This window comes from Chelonoidis abingdonii, chromosome 23, assembly GCF_003597395.2.
Source record: "Chelonoidis abingdonii isolate Lonesome George chromosome 23, CheloAbing_2.0, whole genome shotgun sequence".
Classification (NCBI taxonomy): Eukaryota; Metazoa; Chordata; order Testudines; family Testudinidae; genus Chelonoidis; species Chelonoidis abingdonii.
The window spans coordinates 4,397,255-4,416,219 of record NC_133791.1 but is presented as its reverse complement, the minus strand read 5'-3'; the positions used below and the strand labels follow the sequence as shown (position 1 = coordinate 4,416,219).

Genomic DNA, 18,965 nt, shown 5'->3' with positions numbered 1-18,965 from the left:
GTCCAGATAGGAGGTCGAGTTAGATTTTTTTTTCTTGGGGCGGAGTGGGGGAAGAAACGTATAGAAATGATATGGGATCCTTCTGAAATCCAAACTCAGGTACCTGCCAGAGCTTAGAATCAAAGACACAAATGAAGACTGGACCGTATGTTTCTCTTTATCCCAGCATCCTAATTCTCAGTCTCTTTTAAAAACACCGGAGAGCTATTTTTTTTAACCTTTTAACATATTATTTTGTCTTAATTGTCGGGAGGAAAAAAAGTGCAGAAACACCACGCCAAATCGTACAGACTAAGTGTGACTGCATCTTGTGCTACCTGCAGCCGCTCTTGGCTAATAACCCAAACAGAATTCCAGCTCCCCTACTAGCAAGATCAAGGTTACATATATATTTAGCATTATTGGCCATATGCAAATGTGCACAGCATAATAAAGAAAGGACTCCGATAGCAAACGTGCCACATACACCCCGAGCCTGAAAAAGTGTAAAACCGGTGTTTGAATATTTGAATTAAAAATTAAACACACAAAATGTTCAGCAGACATTCTCGTTAGGGCATTCAAAAAAAAAAAAAAAAAAGGAATATCCGTGTGAAAACCATTACATGATCGCATGGGGCAAATCCCAGATAATGTTTTTAAATAGCCATGCAAAACTCCGAATTCAAAGCATAATCCCCCCCCCAAAAAAACCTGTCTGTCAAAGGAAATGTTACAGTAAATTTAAAAAAGTGAATTAAAAAACCCCCAAACAAGCCTGTTTAAAATATTCGCAATTACAGAACGACACCCTCTAACAATCTCCGTGCTACAACATTGCTATTAAATAATAGTAATAATTAATAATAAATAATCACCTCTTTATAGGATGGTACCTTGATCCTTAAATATTGTCCAGTGTGTAAGGTCAGTGTGCGAAGGGTTAGGCTGAGTGGGTTGATTTTTCTTAAAGGGGCAGATCAGGGAAAGGCTGTGATGGTGTTGGGGGGGGGGGAGATAAGTGATCTGAAGAAGAGGATAGGACCAAAAAAAACCCCTGATGGTGATGAATACATTGGAAAGTTTTTTTGGCCCTGGCGAGGGTGTCAGATTGAATGCTCTGTGCGCATGTGCGAAGGTGTCCAAACTGACAATGCTCGGGAGATGAAGATAGTGTGTAGCTGCTTCTGGGCTCAAGGAGGAGGAGAAGAATCCACAAGCCGACAAGATGAGATCCAAGGCGAGGGCGAGAAAACTGCCCAAAAGTAGGTCCTTTCTTTCCCTTCTTCCGCTTCCAGGGTCCCCTCCCGGGTCCCGCCGGATCTGTGCCGCCGGAGGGCTGGGCGGTGGGTGCTGCTGCGGGGCAGGAGCCCCCTTTTCGTGCCCGTTCTCATTCCTGGAGCGGAATAGATGCGAGAGCCCTGCTGTCCACCCCTTTTTTGTGTGTGAGCGGCTCAGCGCGGAGACGGCACTGGGCTCAGCAGAGCGGCTGCTGGCACTTTCCTGCGGGCTGGGGGTCTCTCTCGCACCCCACAAGCGCTTTGATGGGGTTCACCCCGGAGGAGCTGGAGGAGAGCGGAGATGGCCAATAAAGTGGGGGGGGGGGGGAGAGAAGCGAAAGTTAGCTGCAAAGTTGACGAAAGGGGATAGCAACTTTTTTTTTTTTTTGAGTCGTTCCAAGTCTTGTGAAATAATATTCCTGGCTTTTGAAATAGTGGGCGCTAGAGATCTGCGTTTGGCACTAGCCTTCAGGATCCAAAGAGACTTAACGTTTGAGAGAGAGAGAGAGAGAGAGAGGGAAAAACCCCACTAGCCTAAGGGACAATTACTGAGGAGACAGAGAGAGAGAGAGAGAGAAGGGAAGAGAATTTGTGTCAAAATGGATCCTTTCTCACTAGGGTTTGGATTCGCAGATTCCTACGCTGAAACTGAAAGATTTAGACTCTCTCAGCTGGAGGGGAGGGGGGGGTTAAGGTATGGGGGGGGCACGACAAGGTGGTGTCTTTCTATAGGTTGTGATTTTGGAATGTCAACTCCTAAGTTTTGCGGCAGATTTTTCCCCAGCGCCTGGACTGGTTCTTCCTTCCTTCCTTTCTTTTTTTGAAAAGCTGAATTTTCATACGAGGAGTTGGGTTGCTGTAGGAAAAAGGGTGGTTTTATTCCTGTCCCCACCGCTTCCACCTCCTTTGTAGAGCCCAGCTTGAAATACCTGCTGTGTTTCCTAGCTGGGTCGATATTAAGGTTTTGGTGCACTAGGGAATTTAGGTGCCTATTGAATCTGTCTAAAGCTGCGCTTTTTTATTTTTTTTTTATTTTTTTTTTAGTTTCTGTTTCATTCTGGCTTTGTGCAAAATATCTGGAGACTGTAAGTTCCAACTCATTCTCTGTACTACTTACATTTGTATTTGGATACGTTTACAATAGTGAAGTCTGGTTTGTTTAAACGGGGGGAACTTTCACACTGAGTCTTTCAGGACTTATTAATACTTGGACGTTACAAGAATATATGGGATCCGAGAGCTGCCCCCTTGCATGTAAATACATTTTTACCATAGGTCATGGCAGTGCCGAGGTGAGAGCTGTTCCAGGTAAGCAGAGTGAAGTTTGTATCTCAAAGCTGGGGAAGAGGAATTAGATTCTTAGATGACCATGCAATAGGAAGGGGAAGAAAACTAACTCGTATTTTAGATTTATTTTATTTTGTAGTTTAAACTTCTAATTTTCCAGGTAGGTGAAAGAGACACACAAACCCCTTACTATTTCCAGGGTCTATTTTGTAATTCAGGTGTATTATTATGTAGCATCTTTACTTTTTTTTTTCTTCACGGCCAGGGGATATTTTTTCCATGGTTTACTGAGTCCAAGTCCTACCTCCACCCAGACAGTGGCTTTTCCCCTTCTTTCGGTTGGAATTGCTCTTCCAAATTTCCAACAGTTCTGTCCGAAATCAGAGTACGACTCTACATACCGGCTTAATAATAAAGCAAATTGTATTTGTCCCGTAGTTTGCTTCCCTTGGAATCAGTGCAAAGTGGAGTGAGAGTCCTCTTCCCACAGTCGCTGAAAACTGACACTTCTAAACACTTTTATTTTTAAAAGGACAAACTCACACCCGCAGCGCCAGGGCAAGGCCCGGTAACTTACCTCTGAGGTTGTTTTTTTTCAGTATGCTTCCTCAGGGCACCCAACCGGCCCACCTAGCTGTGTGCATATGTGTAAAACACACACACACTCCTTTCTCACAGTTAGAAATGTGGCTATGTACGCACACAGGGGTGCGTCTTGCAATGTACATGGGCAACTTTGAGTGCATTATTAGGGAAGTTGTCTTGCAATTAATACTGTGATTTTCTATCTATGGATTACAGCCCCGCATTAAAAAAAACCAAACCCCTAAAATACCGAAGCTTTTCTTGCCTTTTCCTTAAGGAGCTGGACATTTTTGAACGGGCTTTCTTTTTTTCCTTGTCGAAGATGCGAGGTTGAGGAGAACGGAGTCGTTTTTATTTTGCAGTTTAGCAGCTCTAATGGGAGTGTGTGTGATGCAGATGTGAACATCTCGCATCTAATTCTACACACCCAGTTATACAGAATGCCCCCACCTTGGTTTGACTAGAATTGGGTGTCTGCAGCAGCTATCCTGCTGCTCCCACCCTAGAGGCGCCCACGGTGGGAGTTCGGGAAGTGAGTTTCTGCAGCTGAAGCGCTAATGGGTTTTCAGAGCCGGGCTGTCTGAAGCGCTAGCTGGGACTTCTCTGCCTGGAACAAGACCCTTCGCTTCTGCACGAGGCGCTGCTGCTCAAACACGGCTTTTTTGCATGAGCACTAATACGAACTGGAAGTGTCTATTCGGAAGGCTGAGCTCTGATTAAAATCAGGTGTTTCATACAATACACGGCCCGGCCGTTTATGGGGTTTCAGCCTAGGATTTTAGGGATCACAGTTCAAAACAGTAGCCCAAAGCTACGGTTTCCATCTCCCAGAAGGATTTATTTGCAAAACAGATTATTCACCTACAGGACATTGTGTATCGAATACAGTAGGCTATTGATGTTCCCACACGTCACACAAAGCTCCAGCACACACCTTCCCTAGCACACCTCTGGATCCACACTCGTTAAGCCTCGATCCGATTAATGTGTGTTTGTAGTTATTAATACGCCCATATATCCTGTGGTAAAGCGATACACAAATCTTCTGCGGACTTGGTGTGCAGGCTAGTGGTGTACAGTATATTAAACACACAATCAGTTGTAGAATTTCATTTCATTGGACAATATTTTAAGCAGATGTGAAGCTCTCCTGGGAGTTTGACTCTATTACCTGATTTCGAAAGGGGGTGGGGTAGTGGGGGCAGGTTAGAGAGAAACTCTTTGTAATTTTACTCTGGCTCACAAGGCGAAAGGCAAATCTAAAAAGCTAAAGCAGTCCTTAGCTAGAGATGCAAATTGTTTGGGATCACTTCAGACTATAATTTATCTATTGGGACAGGAGCCTCTCGGCTGTAATAGCTGTAAATCAAAAGATTAGGCTTTATAATAAGGTGAGTAAGGGCCAAACTGCGGAATTCCACAGCCAGAGAAATAAAACACACTGACTTACAGTATAATATTAATCTTTGCGTATTATAATATATAAAAATATGTGTGTGTACACACAGTGTCTGCGTATATGCACAAACGCAAGTGCATATGCTAAACGCCTTCAGAATCAGCCGCTTGCAATGCTTTCTGTATTTTGCAAAGTATTTTCAATTAATGTTGCTTGCTTAGGGTTTTTAACGGAGATATCTTCTGTTCTAAAGCCTTCTGGTACTCGGAGATCTGTTAACCCTGAAGGAAATTTCAGCTAGATCATCGGGTATAAAAAAAACAATGTCGAATGTGCCTCTTAATTGTTTTTCCAATATGTGCGGGGGCGCGCGCGCGCGCGTGTGTGTGTGTATATATATATATATTTAGTGTGTGTATCTGTCTATGCGTGTGTGCATCTTATTTTAATAATCCTAATAGTTTAAAAAGAAAACCAACAGTGAATAATATGGGATACCCTTTCCCTAGGACTGAGAATCTCTCTTCCATAAATGAAAATGGGACGGGACGGGACATCAGCTATTCAGCGGTTAACACATTTAAATCCGATTGTAGCGCACCCGATTTCGACTCGCTCCATTTCGAGATCATTAGATTACTTGTGGAGAGTTCCCACTGATTTGATTTTTTTTTAAAGGCCCTATTCTAAATAAACATCCATGTTGGGAAAGGATGGCCAACGCTTTTGCGTTCACATTTGCTTTTCATTATTAGGAACATGACAAAGTTAAAGTCTGAGGTTTGAGTTCTAGGCGAGGATGTAACAGTCTTCAGAGCTGAGCTGTGCTGAAGTATTTCTTAAAGAGAACTGGTTGCGAGTCCAAACTCCCCCTTGCTAGTTCCAGTCAAAGGTTTTATAGTGTTTCTGATTACGTATTATAGGGCTTCAAACCTCGCTCTTTAAGAGGACAGATCTGGCTTTTCCTTTTATTATTTTTAATTGGCTATAAAAATGTGCCAATGATGCTACTACCATGGGACAGAGAGAAGGAAATGAACTAAAATGCTGAAAAAAACCAAGCAATTCAAAATATCCTCCTCACTGCTTTTTAACCGCAGGTTCTAATATTGCAGTGACAAAACAAAACAAAACCCCAAAGCGATGGTGGTTCATCTTCATGTCTTAAAAGTGACATGAAGCCTGCAACCTCCCTGGCCCGGTCTGGGCAGATCAGATTCCCAGGCCTAGCAACGCAAAAACGCCCAGGGAACTTTACTGTTGCAAGAGACAGTGCTGCTGTTTCTCCTCCACGGGTCCCAGCCCGGCTTGCCTGCGCTATCTGACAGAGGGGTTTTGTGGAGGCAGTTTTAGGAAAAATGTCTGCGGTGCATGGCTTTGGTTAAGAAGTCTGGGTCTCCCTCCCTCCCTTCCTTTTGGTTTGGGGCTGGCTTTTTGTGCGTGCCCCCTCCGAGTCCCTGCCTTACACTAATCTCACTCTTCAATCTCGGAGCACTTTCAGTGCTCACTTCCCAACCAGCTGCCATAGCAATGGGGTCAGGGAGCAGGCAGCCGGGGGGACAGTGGGGGGTAGACGTGGGTGGACTTTACTCAGCAGAAGCGCCTAGGTGTGAGGGACGTGCCTGGAGGTGCGCGCGCGTGTACAAATGCACCCGCGTGCACATTATTCCCACGCGTGTTGTACTTCTCTGGAGAGCTAGATCCTGCTCCAGCTCTTCTGATGGGGCACAGGGGACGCGAGAGGCCAACACTTCTCGTGCTGTCTCTCTCTTTCTCTTAAGGATTTTATTTCAAAAGCAAGCAGTGCCCTATGTTGTTGGAGTAATGAAGGCCGAGCTGAACAGGGCATATCCAGGGATGCTGTTTTGATGTATATTTATATATTCGTCCCCCACTCGCCCGCTTTCTCCTATATGTAAATACAGCGATTTCCAGTTCAATAGGTGGCCATCTCACTTCTCTCCCGTCACCCTCCCAAGTACCCTAGCGAACCCGCGTCCCAGGCTGGGAGTTGCACAGAAAAATGCATCTTTATTTCCTCTTCCTGCAAAGTCTCTCTCCTCCCCCCGCCGCCCAGCGTTTCAAACCAAACCAGGAGCGTGTCTCTGCCGAGTGGACGTGGGGAGAAAGTCGGGGATTTAAAACACGTTCACACGGGGTGGGGGGCAGAGGAAGCTTGTGGCAAAGGATGCCAAACGGGCTGTTTGGCTCAGGCCGATCGCAGATGTAAACAGTTCCGGACAAGATACCAACACTATAAATTAAACAATTTGTTGTCACCTCGATTCGGGGCTTGCACTTGAGGCGACGTGGCCAGCTGCGGGGAAGCCGGGTTTCCACCGCCCGGGTCCCTGGGAGACTAGCACTCGGGGCGATCCACAAGCAGGGCCGGGCCCGAGGGGAACGAACCACCCCCCCCTGCGAGCGCCGCGCCCACGAGGCAGCTGGCAGCTCGCGCCATCATTGCTGGTGGGTTTTGGGGAGGGGGAATGTAAACCCGACAGGAAGGGAAGCAAACCGGCGCAAGCCCGGAGTCCTCCTCTAGCTAGAAAGTGTCTCTCCTCGTTTTCTTAGCTCACTCCGGGCATGGTCGTTGCATAAAGGGCTTTTTGTGTCCTCACTTTGCTGAGGCTCTTTGGCATGTAAATACAAACAGGTGTAGCCAGCCACTCCGGAGAAAGAAAACTCCGGGTAGGCGAAACACCTTTCTCCCTGCTGCCGGAAGCGTGCAGCGTGACCTGTCTCCCTCCCCCAGCTCCCAGGTATGGAAAGCAGCTGCCTCCCCACGGCTCCTGGGCACCCAGGGCATGACACGGCACGGCTAGTCCCGGGCTGGCTCTGGCCCGATTCTGCAAACACCTCGTCCATTGCCCTGCCCCAGGAAGACTCCCTCCCAAGCCCCCGGTGAAGATCCAGCGCTGGAGAGGGGCGAAAAGCGAGCCCAGTTCTTTGCTCTGAGTGACAGCTCAGAGCAGCCATGGTAATTAATTGAGCCACCCAGCTCTCTCCGCCTGGCTTGGTCCAACTGAGAAGGAACCTGATGCTGTGTTTGTGCAAGGTGCTAAATGACGGGGGTGGGGGTAGGGGGTTAAAATGTGCCTCTGGGCGGTGGAAATAAACCCACTCGTGGTTTTTTTTGTTTGGTCCCCAGCAGTCAGGGAAACCTCGCCAATAGTTTCTTTTTACTGTTCCTCAGCTGGCTGCTGCTCCCCAGTTTTATTCAATTAGGCAATTAGGAGCCCTTGTGGGGTTCTGCTCTGGTAATTAAGGTGATGGATAATTAGCGTTTCAACAAAAATTACCTAGGATTTAAAATCTTTTTGATGAATCTAGGTAGTTGGAGTTTTTAAAATCCCAAGCAGCATTAAATAAAATTGATCAGAATTTTTGTTTTAATCCCGTTTGCTAGTTACGTATGGAAGCTGCAAAGGGAACAAATGCACCCAACTGGCCTTCTCTCTGGGGGCCCAGAAAGAAACTTGCCAAGTAACTAAAGCCTTGATTATTTGACCTGGGAGTTTTTTTTATATTGCTGAGCTTGTCCATAGGTTAACAAGATTTAAGGTGGCAAAGTATTTTTCTGGAGCTGAAAAAGACATTGCAGATAAAGATTTAATGTAGCTGTATAACAACATACCTGGTGCATGGAGCTCAGTAAACCATTCTGTGTAGTTTGTGTGTAGAACATGTATTATGCACACATCCCCACAATCTGTACACATTATTGGGTCTGTGTGAATATATGGGTATAATGCAAATATATGAAACACACACAAACACATTATGTCCTTATCACTGCATAGGTATGTACATTAACTGTATCACCTGTGTGTGTATGGGGGGGGGGGTAAAAACAGAACACATGATGTAACATGTCTTATGCTTATATCTATATAGGCAATGTTAGTGTACACAGATGTGTACATCATGTATATGTATGTATTAATGTACATATGTGCTATGCACACGTCACTACCTATGTGTATCCTACCTGCAAAAACATGACCACTCTGTTTTTAAAATCTACACCTTTAAAAAACAAAACTTCCCTGTGTGTAGGTTTGTGTTGAACCTGTTGTGTAAAACTCCAAGCAAACCTACAAAGGGAAAGTGGGACCATTTAATAGGCTATAAAAAGAAACAAGAAATAATACAATTGCAACTAGAGGTTTCTGTGGACAAACGTCCGATGGAACAGCCTCCATTAGGATGCAGGGATGAACAAAAAGTCACTCATTTTTTCCTCAAATGTGTTTTCCTCCCCCGAGCAGGAATAATGATGATAAAAAATATAATGGAAAAAGACTTGAACACAAAGAAGTTTTCAAAGCATTAAACTGGAGCAAACCAGGCATACCTGAAATACGTAAACTCTCCAGTCCTTCCTGGGCAAAATGCAATGCAGAAGCTAGGCTTACACTGCTTCTGTGTTGTGAAATTCATAGCTGTCGCTCACTGTAATAATATCCCAGCTCTTTAGTTGGACGTAACCATTCCGTGACTGGTGATAAAGGAATGCTCTAGCTTGCCTGCTGCATAGAGGTTACACCTGCCTGCATGGGCTGCACTGCTGGCTGCATAAATAGGCTCAATTGTTAAGAGAAATACCTTAAGCATATGACAAGGGAATCTTCTGTTTGAGATGGAAATATCCCTCTATGACATGGCTCTGTAATGTTTGCAAAGCACTCTGAGATCCTCAGAAGTAAAGACCCTATTGAGCAAAAAGCATTATTATTGTTATTATGACTATTATTATTAGGGCTTACATATTTTATAAAAGCAGTATAATGGTTAATATAGTGCTTTAAATCCAAAGGCCTCAAGAAGTTTGCAAACATTAAGGAGTTTAAGTCTCAGCAGCCTGCCTATGACATGGGGATCGTAATTATTAATTTCATTTTACAGGAGGGGAAACTGAGGCAGAAGGAGGTGAAATGACTTGTCCAAGGTTTCTCTCACACAGGTGGTGGCTGAGCCAGGAAGGGAATTGAAATCTCTCCAGGCCCAGTTCTGTGCTTTAACCACAAGACTTTCTTTTTGATTATTGTTCAGAGTTACTATTCTATTTTTCCAAACATGGTGAACGTCTGACAAATGAAATTCTTCTGCAGAAAAATGAAGTAACTTCACTATAAGATTCCCCTATTTTGCATGGGCAACAGCAAATGACAAAATCTAGAGGCCAGGGGAAGCCTATGGGCTGAAGGCCTTCACTTTTGCAAAATGAGGCTGTTCCATCTTTCCATCCTTGAAATATGTATCTGCTTTCATAAAATATTTTTGTGACCAGGAAATCAGAATCTAAATGCATATTTGCAACTGTCAAAACCTCTAATGAACAATAGGTTTTCTCCTTTGAATTTCCAAAATACATATTTAAATTATATAATCTATTATTAGTGAGTAACCAGCACATCAGTGTAATTTTTCTTCACCAACAGTTAAGAATAAAGCCATCTGAAGGGTATGGTAACACAATTGTTCCTTGACTCTGGGCAATTAGCAACCCCTATACATGTCTATTCCCGTAAATATGTCAGTGCTTCACAGAATCGTTTAATCTTTAACGTGTGCTCTCCTGGAAGAATTGCATGATCAGATAGGTCTCTTCCATCTTTACCTGTGATCTCATCATCTCTTGTCTGAAACTGTTGAATTGCCATGGTGCACTTTCATGGGCTTTTTAGTGTTGTTTGTGATATGGTAGTGCTGAGCAGCCAGGGTCCTGTTGGGCTAGGCAGTGCTCAAATGTATCATAGAGACAATTTCTGTTCTGAAAAGCTTTTTTGTGGCTCTTCCTTCACTGGATGATGTGGCCCTCTTCACTGACAAAAATGACATGTGAATTTCCCCTTCAGAATGAGCATCCTTCTCCATGGTTTTGCATTCAGAGTCATGTGACCCAAAACAGGTTGTTCACCATCTTTGCGATCAGGAGGAAATTTCCCACAATAAGGTGCATTATGTGGATTTAACATTGTTATTAATTAGGAGCAGATTTGGGTTCCTTAGCTCATGTTGATTAGTACTTTTTTCAGCAAGGAGTTCTCCTGGAGTAAAGTATGTCTCCGTTTGAGAAAGGGGATCAGAATGTCATCTGGTAAGTTTAGATACCACCTGATGTTTTCACGATGCTGTTCAAAACATTCGTCATTGGGTAGGAAACTGGACTAGGTGGAAGCCTCTGTTTGTTCGCATGGGCTACCCTTGCAGGCTGCCATGACAATGTGCCTCAATGTGGCCTCTGAGGGTGAACTGGCCATGTAGTCTCTTTGTCCACTGAACCTATGATCTCTCTGTTGAGGTGCCAATAAGGCCGTGATGGCAATTCTCTTGTGGACCTGTTATCAATTAGAAACTGGACTGAGATGGCCAAAGCGCTTCTGATAACCACTCTTCTGTGGCATATGGGATGGTAACTTTTTGGTTTCTCTTGGCCTGGTATGTGGAAAGACTCTGCGTTCCACCCAGTTTCTGTATTGCTACAAGGAAGAAGCAGGAAGGACAGATATCGACTCTCTAAAGAGAAGTGTACGTACAGCTACGATATGTAAAATGTCAGACCAAAATAAGCTGGAGGGTGATGTGTTTTCCTCCTGACTGATTTAAATATTTCAGGTGTTCTGCTTTTTAAGGTATTATTACGGTGGGGTGGTGGGGAGGGATTGTCTGTCAAGTTTTTCACCAAGACATAATGCCCTGGCATCAGATATTAGGGACAGTTTAGCCATCATTACTAGATAACACAACTAGCCCATTTGAGATATATATTTGCTTAATAATTAACATTCTGTACCAAAAAAGGGGGTGCGATGGGGAGAAGTCAGACTCCAGTGAAAGCTCTGCTTATTTTATATCCACTATAACTATTTCTGTCCATGAAAATTGGCTTAATGATATCAATGGAATGTTTTTTTTTCAATTCTGTATGCAATTAGTCCATCTTGCTGGCTGCAATTTATTTTAATAAAAAAATAAACCAGTGGTGTGTTCAGTTCCTCAGCCCCTAGGGACAAATGCGATTGGTGGTTTAATTTCATTAACTACAATGCGGCCTACTGGAAAAATGTATAAAATCAGCTTTATACAGCTTAAACACTGGCATTTGAAACAAATCATTATTGCATTAGCTGTCACACTGGTAATTCTAGAATCCAGGACAAAAATATTATAGCTGTTTTCATAACCCTTTGCAAGTATACTGTTAAAATAATTTGTAATCATTTTTTAAACCTGGCCTGGTGCTTTTAGTGAGAATATTTTATCACCCCCAAAGAAGGCTGGCTATTCATTATCACATGCACATTTTATGAACTGATTCCTATGCTGTTTCCAGTTTAGAAAATCTGTTTCTCTTTCCAAAGATCCCAAAACTGAAGATGGCTTTTAGCACGCAAATGTAATTCTTCCTGTGTATGTGGATCTTTTTTTAACTGAATGTATGTAACTGCAGGATTGCAATTCCAGCTTTGGGGAGTGAGGGGATAGGGGTAAATTTCCCCAACAACATAAGTCAGAAGGTGAAGCAAGTTAAGCTATTGTTCCAATGCCCCTTCCTGATAATGTGCTACGCAGTATGCATTGCTGCATTGAACATGGTACTGGCATGTAGTTTAATGAAATATTTTTCTTGAGAATCCATGAAGATGTATTTTTGGGCCTAATCTTCCTTATCTTAACTGATGCGGTGTTCCCTGGGTTTCAGTGGAACTTCTAATATACGTAAGACAGTCAGGATTTGGAACTTCATGTCTTGTTTGCGGAATTTTCCACACCTAATTGATCTGGTCTTGGTATTTTTCAGATACAGTTATTTAGCCACAACACTATCCTCCCCCTTATTTAATATCTGTGCATATTTTATCTGAACACAGCTTAAGCTTCCATGGTGTTGTTGTCATGTGCTGGTGAATAACACTCCGTTTTAATGCTGTGTTTAGTATGAATTAGGCATGTGCTTTTCACTGAAGTCAAACTGATAAAGATCTTATGAAGAAAAAGGAAAGTGGGGCTGATCCATCAGCCTCGTATATCAGCATTGATGGAGCTGATTTAAACTAGATGAGAATCTGGCCCATGAGACTGTGTATAAAATATAGAAATATTGGAGTATGGATGGTTTCAGGGAATTTTCTGTTAGCATCTGGAAATCAATATACCAATAGAGAAATGTCCTTTTTTATTTATAGAATGATCAGTCATATGATCTCAGCAGAATTTACATGGATCCCTAGTCTCTGGAGTTGCCTTAGCTTCCTTTTAAAGGGAAGAAACAAAGTAATGGTGTACAGACAAAGTGACATCTTGGACACAATTCAGCTGTTCTCTTGGACCCACCATTTTCTCTCCTCCTGCTGCCTTAAAATAGTTATACATCTTCTTTTCCTTATCACTTAAACTGTGTGTGTTTCTAATAGACACAAATATGTGATGTGAAATGATCTCTAGGCTTTCATAGTGCCACCACCTCTGTGATATCTACTTGCCAAACTGTGGGATGTCAGCTGGGAGGTTGGTGCTCATTAGCATTTGGAAAAGTGGTAAGGATTGGCCCTTTCTTCATGCAATGGTGGTTAACGACCACTGAAATGCGGTTTGGCTAAGTGTGTTCTCACTTGAGTGAATGAGGTGGGTGGGGAAGGAATGTCCCATTTCCAGCATAGAGAGTCTATCAGTCTGGTTGCATCAAATTCCAGGATGCTCAGATTTGTTGGCACATCGAAGGTCCTACTTATTGTCGTTTCCTTGCTGATTGTGCTAGGATTGGTACTTTGGTGGCATTGATACTCGGGTATTGGATTGTTGGTCTCAAGGGGAAAAGGTTTGTCTTGTTTCCTGCTTGGTATAAAATAACAAAGTTGCAAAAAGAAGCTAAAAAATGGTCTCTAGCTGATGGCCAAGATGAGCAACTGAACCCTAAAAACGGGTGGCTTTGCGTTACTGATGGGAGTTGGTGTTTAAATGTAGGTGTCTCCTTGTAGAACTGTGCCTTTATCCTCTACGAGGGCGAAAGAGATCTTGAACTGCTGTAATTTGTGGGGACAAAGTGTGTGTGTGTGTGTGTGAGGGAGGGACCTAGGGTGCATAGAGAAACAGGGACTCTGCACTGCTCTGTTGAGCCTATAGACTACAGAGCACTGCTGTGGGGAGGTTATTTGATGCAAGGTTGGAAGGATTGAGACCAGAGAAACAGTCTGTTTTATGATCAGGTTCAGTGAGGGTGGAGAGAAGATACTTTCTCCTGAATGCTGCAGAGATCCCCCTATGCAAAGTCTATTTACTCTGGCCTTATGCAAAAGGCTGGGATTGGCCGGTCCTCACACAAGCCAGAGCTGCCCTCTGACTTCATGGATCAACTCTCTGAGTGTATGCTTTGCAAGTTAGAACATAAGTGTCTTTTCCCGCTCCCCAGTTACTTTTCTTGAGGGCTGGCCTCTTTGGCTGAGCAAAAGTGTGGAAACTTGGATGAAGAGTTGTTTAGGAAGTGTGGAAAATGTATCCCATTCTGCAAAGCTGGGACTTGTGGGTGTGTTCTATGCATTTTAAAAAGGAGTCCTGAAAATACCCAAAGAATATGGTCAGTGGGTTAAGGAAACAAGAGTGAGATTTGGGAACCTGGCTTCTGTTCCTGGTTCTACTTTTGATCTGCTATGAGACTCTGGGCAAATCGTTTAGCGTCCCTGTGCCTCTGTTTCTGCATCTGTACAAGAAGGTGACAGTGCTCACCTGTCTTTCAACCACATTGAGATCCAAGAATGAAAAGTGCTATACAAGTTTATTATTAATGATTTATCGGCCTGATACAGCTTCCATCAAAGTCGATGGAAGCCTTTCCACTGACTTCATTAGGATCAGACCCTGTGTTCTATGGTAACAATTTCAGGTTACACTTTTTTCTTTCTTCTAAAATGTCTTCTAAGGAATGGATTGCTTTCATGCAGTTTTTGCTCCTTGTTCTTTTTTTTTTTTTTTTAAACCTTTCACTATAATTTGCCATTGTTTGTGCTCCCTGAGGGGAGAGCCTGCAGGGATCACTCATGTAAATTAAAATATAAGTTTTAAGAAATTGCTGTAGTTAAGGTTCACAAATGGTTTGTCATAAAACGGCATTACAAAAAATATTTTTCTGTGTATAGATAAGCACTGGTTACATTTTATATTTTATAATAGAGTCATGAAATAAAGAAATGCACAACCAGCAAATATTCATATATGTACATATTTATTTTAGAATTATCAAATAGAAATAAAATCAATTTTAAATCCCTATGTGGCATAACCACTATATTTAAACAGCAGTTAATGCCTCATGGAAAACTTTGAAAAGCCTTTTACTCAGAAACAATTCTGCTCATATATCCCATATACAGTGAATGAAAACCAGATCTTTGTTTTTTGTGGCAGTTCTTAAACTCTTGCTGTTTTTCTTCCTTGAAGAATAATTTAAATGGATTTGATTCAGATTTACACCTGCAGAATTCAGAGCAGAATTTGTCCACAGTCTATTTGTGACATTGTAGTTTAGTTTATTAATGAGATGATTTTAACACACAGGTTTGTTAGGATTAGTAGCTGAAAATGATCTGCTAGGAAACTCATGATCTCCTTACGTATGTGTCCTTAATAACAAAACTGAGAGAATGCTGCTACTTTCTCAGCAATTGCAAAACATGTGATGTTTAAGATGAATTGTCACTAAACAGAATATTTGATATGTCCATTTCAGCCCAAGATTATTTCAATGCTTTCATTCAATACCCTACTTCCAAGGTTTTAGATCATTGTAAAGAAAAAATTCCTCTGAAATGGGGGGTGTGTGTGTGTGTGTGTGTGTGTGTGTGTGTGTGTGTGTGTGTGTGTGTGTGTGTGTGTGTGTGTGTGTGTGTGTGTGTGTGTGTGTGTGTAACCAGAAAATATAATTCTGGATTCTGTGCCCCCACTAATCCACATATCAATGTCTATGCAGAATGAAGGATATATATGGTGCCCTTCAACCTACAAAAGTAAAAGGTGTAGGGTGAAGGGGATTATTTCCACTTCAGTGCATATGTTTCTTTTTTTCCCTGGAAAGAGTGTGTGTGTGTTGAAATTTTTGTAGCTCTTTAGCCCCTAATGCTGAGCTAAATCTCTTTGTATTTGAAATAAGTGTCGAGTGGTTCAGTGCAAGTATTCTAACAAATATCCCCAGCCCATGTTCAGAAACTTTCTCATGATATATTTTCATAAGCACATCTGCAGTCATATGATCTAGCAGCCAATATGATACATAAATATTAATTTACATAATAGCTCTTTCTAGTCCAGTGGTTCAGGAAAAGGAGCATGCATGTTTTTAGAATACTTATAAATCCATATTTACCCAGTGGTCTTTAACTGCCTCTTTAGAGGCACTGGAGTTTATCAGGTCCATGAAATTTATTGTTTCAGAAATAATCAAAATTCCCAGTGACTTATTTTGTATTTCTTTTCAAGTGGCTTGTATGTGGAGTCTCTCACCGTAGTGTTTGGGTGCCTCAAAACATTAGTGAATTTCACTTCTCAACACCTCTGTGATATAGGGAAACAGCATTATAACCAGTTTACGGATGGGGAAACTGAGCTACAGATAGATTAATAACTTGCCCAAAGTCAGCAAGAGTTAGGCACAGATGAGAATGGAACACAGATCTCTTTGAGAGCCAAAGCCAGGAGACAATCCTCCATATCAGCTTCTCTTTAGGAGCTGTTGCTGTGTCTGGGGTGAGTGCACATCACCTACAGAGGATTACTTTATAGGGTGGATCTTCTCTCTAGCCTGAGCTTCATTTATAACTAGCACTGCAACCGACACACTCCATTTGATCTGAACCCTGTTGAATAAAAGTCTTTCCTTTGACTTCACTGGATTTTGGAGCAGGCCCTCAAGGCATTGACCAATTCTGTTTCACTGTGAACAATTCAACTTGTTTCTGAGTCCACCGTAAGCAGGTTTCTCTGTATGTAATGCTAGTTAAAAGTTACCTAGCATGGGTTTGTATGTAATATATCTGTTTTCATGGAAGAAGATGTCTTTGTCTCCTCTTCTAAAGTGCCTTTGTAAAGTGACGTAGCTTTTAAAATATTCATAAACAAACATGATTGTATCTGTAATTTTAATAGAGCTATTAATGTGTCCAAATCTTCTCAAAACAAACACAATGGAGTAATATGTTTTGTCACCATTTCAGATTCCCAGCACAGACAAATTGAACAAAACTTGCTTATTCTACTCAACACGTTTCATTAACTGGAGACAAATAAAGAGCTTCCAGGATCTTTCAGCTTTTGGTGTTATATCTAGCTCTTTTGATCTCTCAGACACTATCAGTTTATAGAGCTGTATGGGGGTGTTTTGCCATGTGAATGAGGATAGGTTCTCAATCCCCCTTTTCTTTCGTTCACTCATTAGTGAAATTTAAATCTGTACAAGTCTGAAGTGAGAAGAATCCAAGAATGAACACACACACTCGTGTGTACACACGTATGTATAAAAGATTAAACACGGGAGAAGAGAGTGCAGCCATTTAGATCAGCCTTGTGCCTCAGTGTTCACATTTTCAAAAAAATTAGGCTTTCTTGAAAAATTACAGAATTATCCTTGCAGTGTCAGGTTCCAAGATAATGATGTGTCTGTGTGTGAAAATATTAAATTGCAATAACATGCAGAGTGAGTGCCTTTCTGAATGGAGTATTCAGTTCACAGCTTGGACTATACATAAAGCTAGTGAGTGACAGAATACAAATGGTGTCATAAAACATCAGGGGAATTTGCAGCCAGTCTCCATCTTTTTGATCTATGTTCTATCTATCCTGCTCGGTCTCTCGATCCATCTTTTGTTAATGAAACAGTTAAACATATTTAATTATTCATCCCTATTTAGTGTCAAGAGTTATAAAAAAGAATTACATTTTGTCCCTCTTAAAAGAATGAGAAGATCTCAAAATTATATCTATTAAAATCTGGGATGCTTTAAAATGCCTTCTTTGCACACCATTGTTTTAACACTGTACTTGCTTGATACAACTGTCTCCTTGATAACTTCCCTGATATCATGATTTATTTGCAAACTCTTTGCTCATGTCTTACATTGCTAGCTTTTTCCACTGAGAGAAAATAGGAACAATGCAGGAAAAATAGGTGTCCTCTAGGCACCAGCAAACCAAGCACACGCTTGGGGAGGCACAATTTCAGGGGCAGCATTCTGGCCACCTCTTTTCATTTTATTTTTTTATAGTGGCAGCAAAAAACCTAGATCCGGCCCTGTGTCCAGTTCAGGCACACAGGAGTAATTGCACATAGTGGGACAAATCTCAGCTGGTGAAAATTGGCCCAACTCTGAGATGAACCAGCTGAAGGTCTGGCTGAGTAACATAGATTACAAAGAACGCTTTAAAATATTTCTTTATAGCAAACGCTTGCTGTACCCCCTCCAACTGCAAATAACCCCCACTGAGAGCTACGCTCCTCTGTTTAATGACAGCCTGAAAACTCCAAGCACTCTATTTTTACGGCTACATGGTCTGGAAAGTCTTTTTATGTGTAAAAGGTCTAAATATGAACCCTTTAACCTGCTCCTGGTTCTGAAATGTTGGGTGCGGCTAATGCAACTAAACTGAGACTTTCTCACTGAGAGATGGACATTCCAGAACTGCAAAGCCCAAAGAGCCTCTAAGTTGTGTCTTTTCCCCCTACAGAGGTGTTAATCTTCACCCTCAGAAGGTTAGGCAGAGTTGCTAAAAGCCACAGTTTGTTATTGAATCTCATCTGCTAATTATGAGGTAGGCGAGGTAGTCAGGATCCATCTCTGCCTTACCACCTGGGTCTTCTCTATTGGCAGCTTTGATAAGGGATCATTCTTTCCTCTCCCTTTACCCAGGGTTTTAAATTGCTTTCCAATCCTGACAGACTACCCTCGTTCAAAGAGAAATGGGGAGGAGGCTGATGGTTATAGTTAGTATTAGAAGTCCATTACCAGAGGACTGATTTCTGTTGGGATCTCATGGGAAATGCCCCTCCTTGGCCCACCAAACAGAGTATTGCATTGTGAAGGAAACAAGCAGGAGGATAAAGGAATCCAGCCCTACTTTTCTCTGACAAAGAATCTTTGAGACTTGTATTCAGCAGAAAATGGAATAATATTTCTGAGGTTGCTATAAAAGCCATTTTCTGCTGGGTCTTTCAGACATTTTTGTCTGTGCAAAATGCGATGGTGTGTGTGTGGGGGGGGGTGGGGGTTGTGTGGGGAGGGAATGGGACTTACATGTGAAATGAGATGTACATAAAGGCATCTCCATGCCAATATGACCATAAATAAATTGTGGATTGTTAGTAATATGAGTCTTTTATTTATTATCTGTATTACAGTATTGACAAGAGGCCCAAGCAGGATTGAGGCCCCGTTGTGTTGGGCAGT

General features: G+C 42.2%; 1 protein-coding gene across 3 annotated transcripts in view; it reads left to right on the top strand.

Annotated features, from left to right (window-relative positions):
- Window positions 1–346: 346 nt before the first annotated feature.
- Window positions 347–18,965, top strand: part of PRDM16 (PR/SET domain 16) — a 421,860-nt gene continuing 403,241 nt past the window's right edge. For all 3 annotated transcript variants that reach the window (XM_032763751.2, XM_032763750.2, XM_032763749.2), the window contains exon 1: window positions 347–1,244. In XM_032763751.2, coding sequence (XP_032619642.1) covers window positions 1,208–1,244 — 37 coding nt within the window. In that variant the 5' untranslated portion in view covers window positions 347–1,207. The remainder of the gene's footprint in view (window positions 1,245–18,965) is intronic.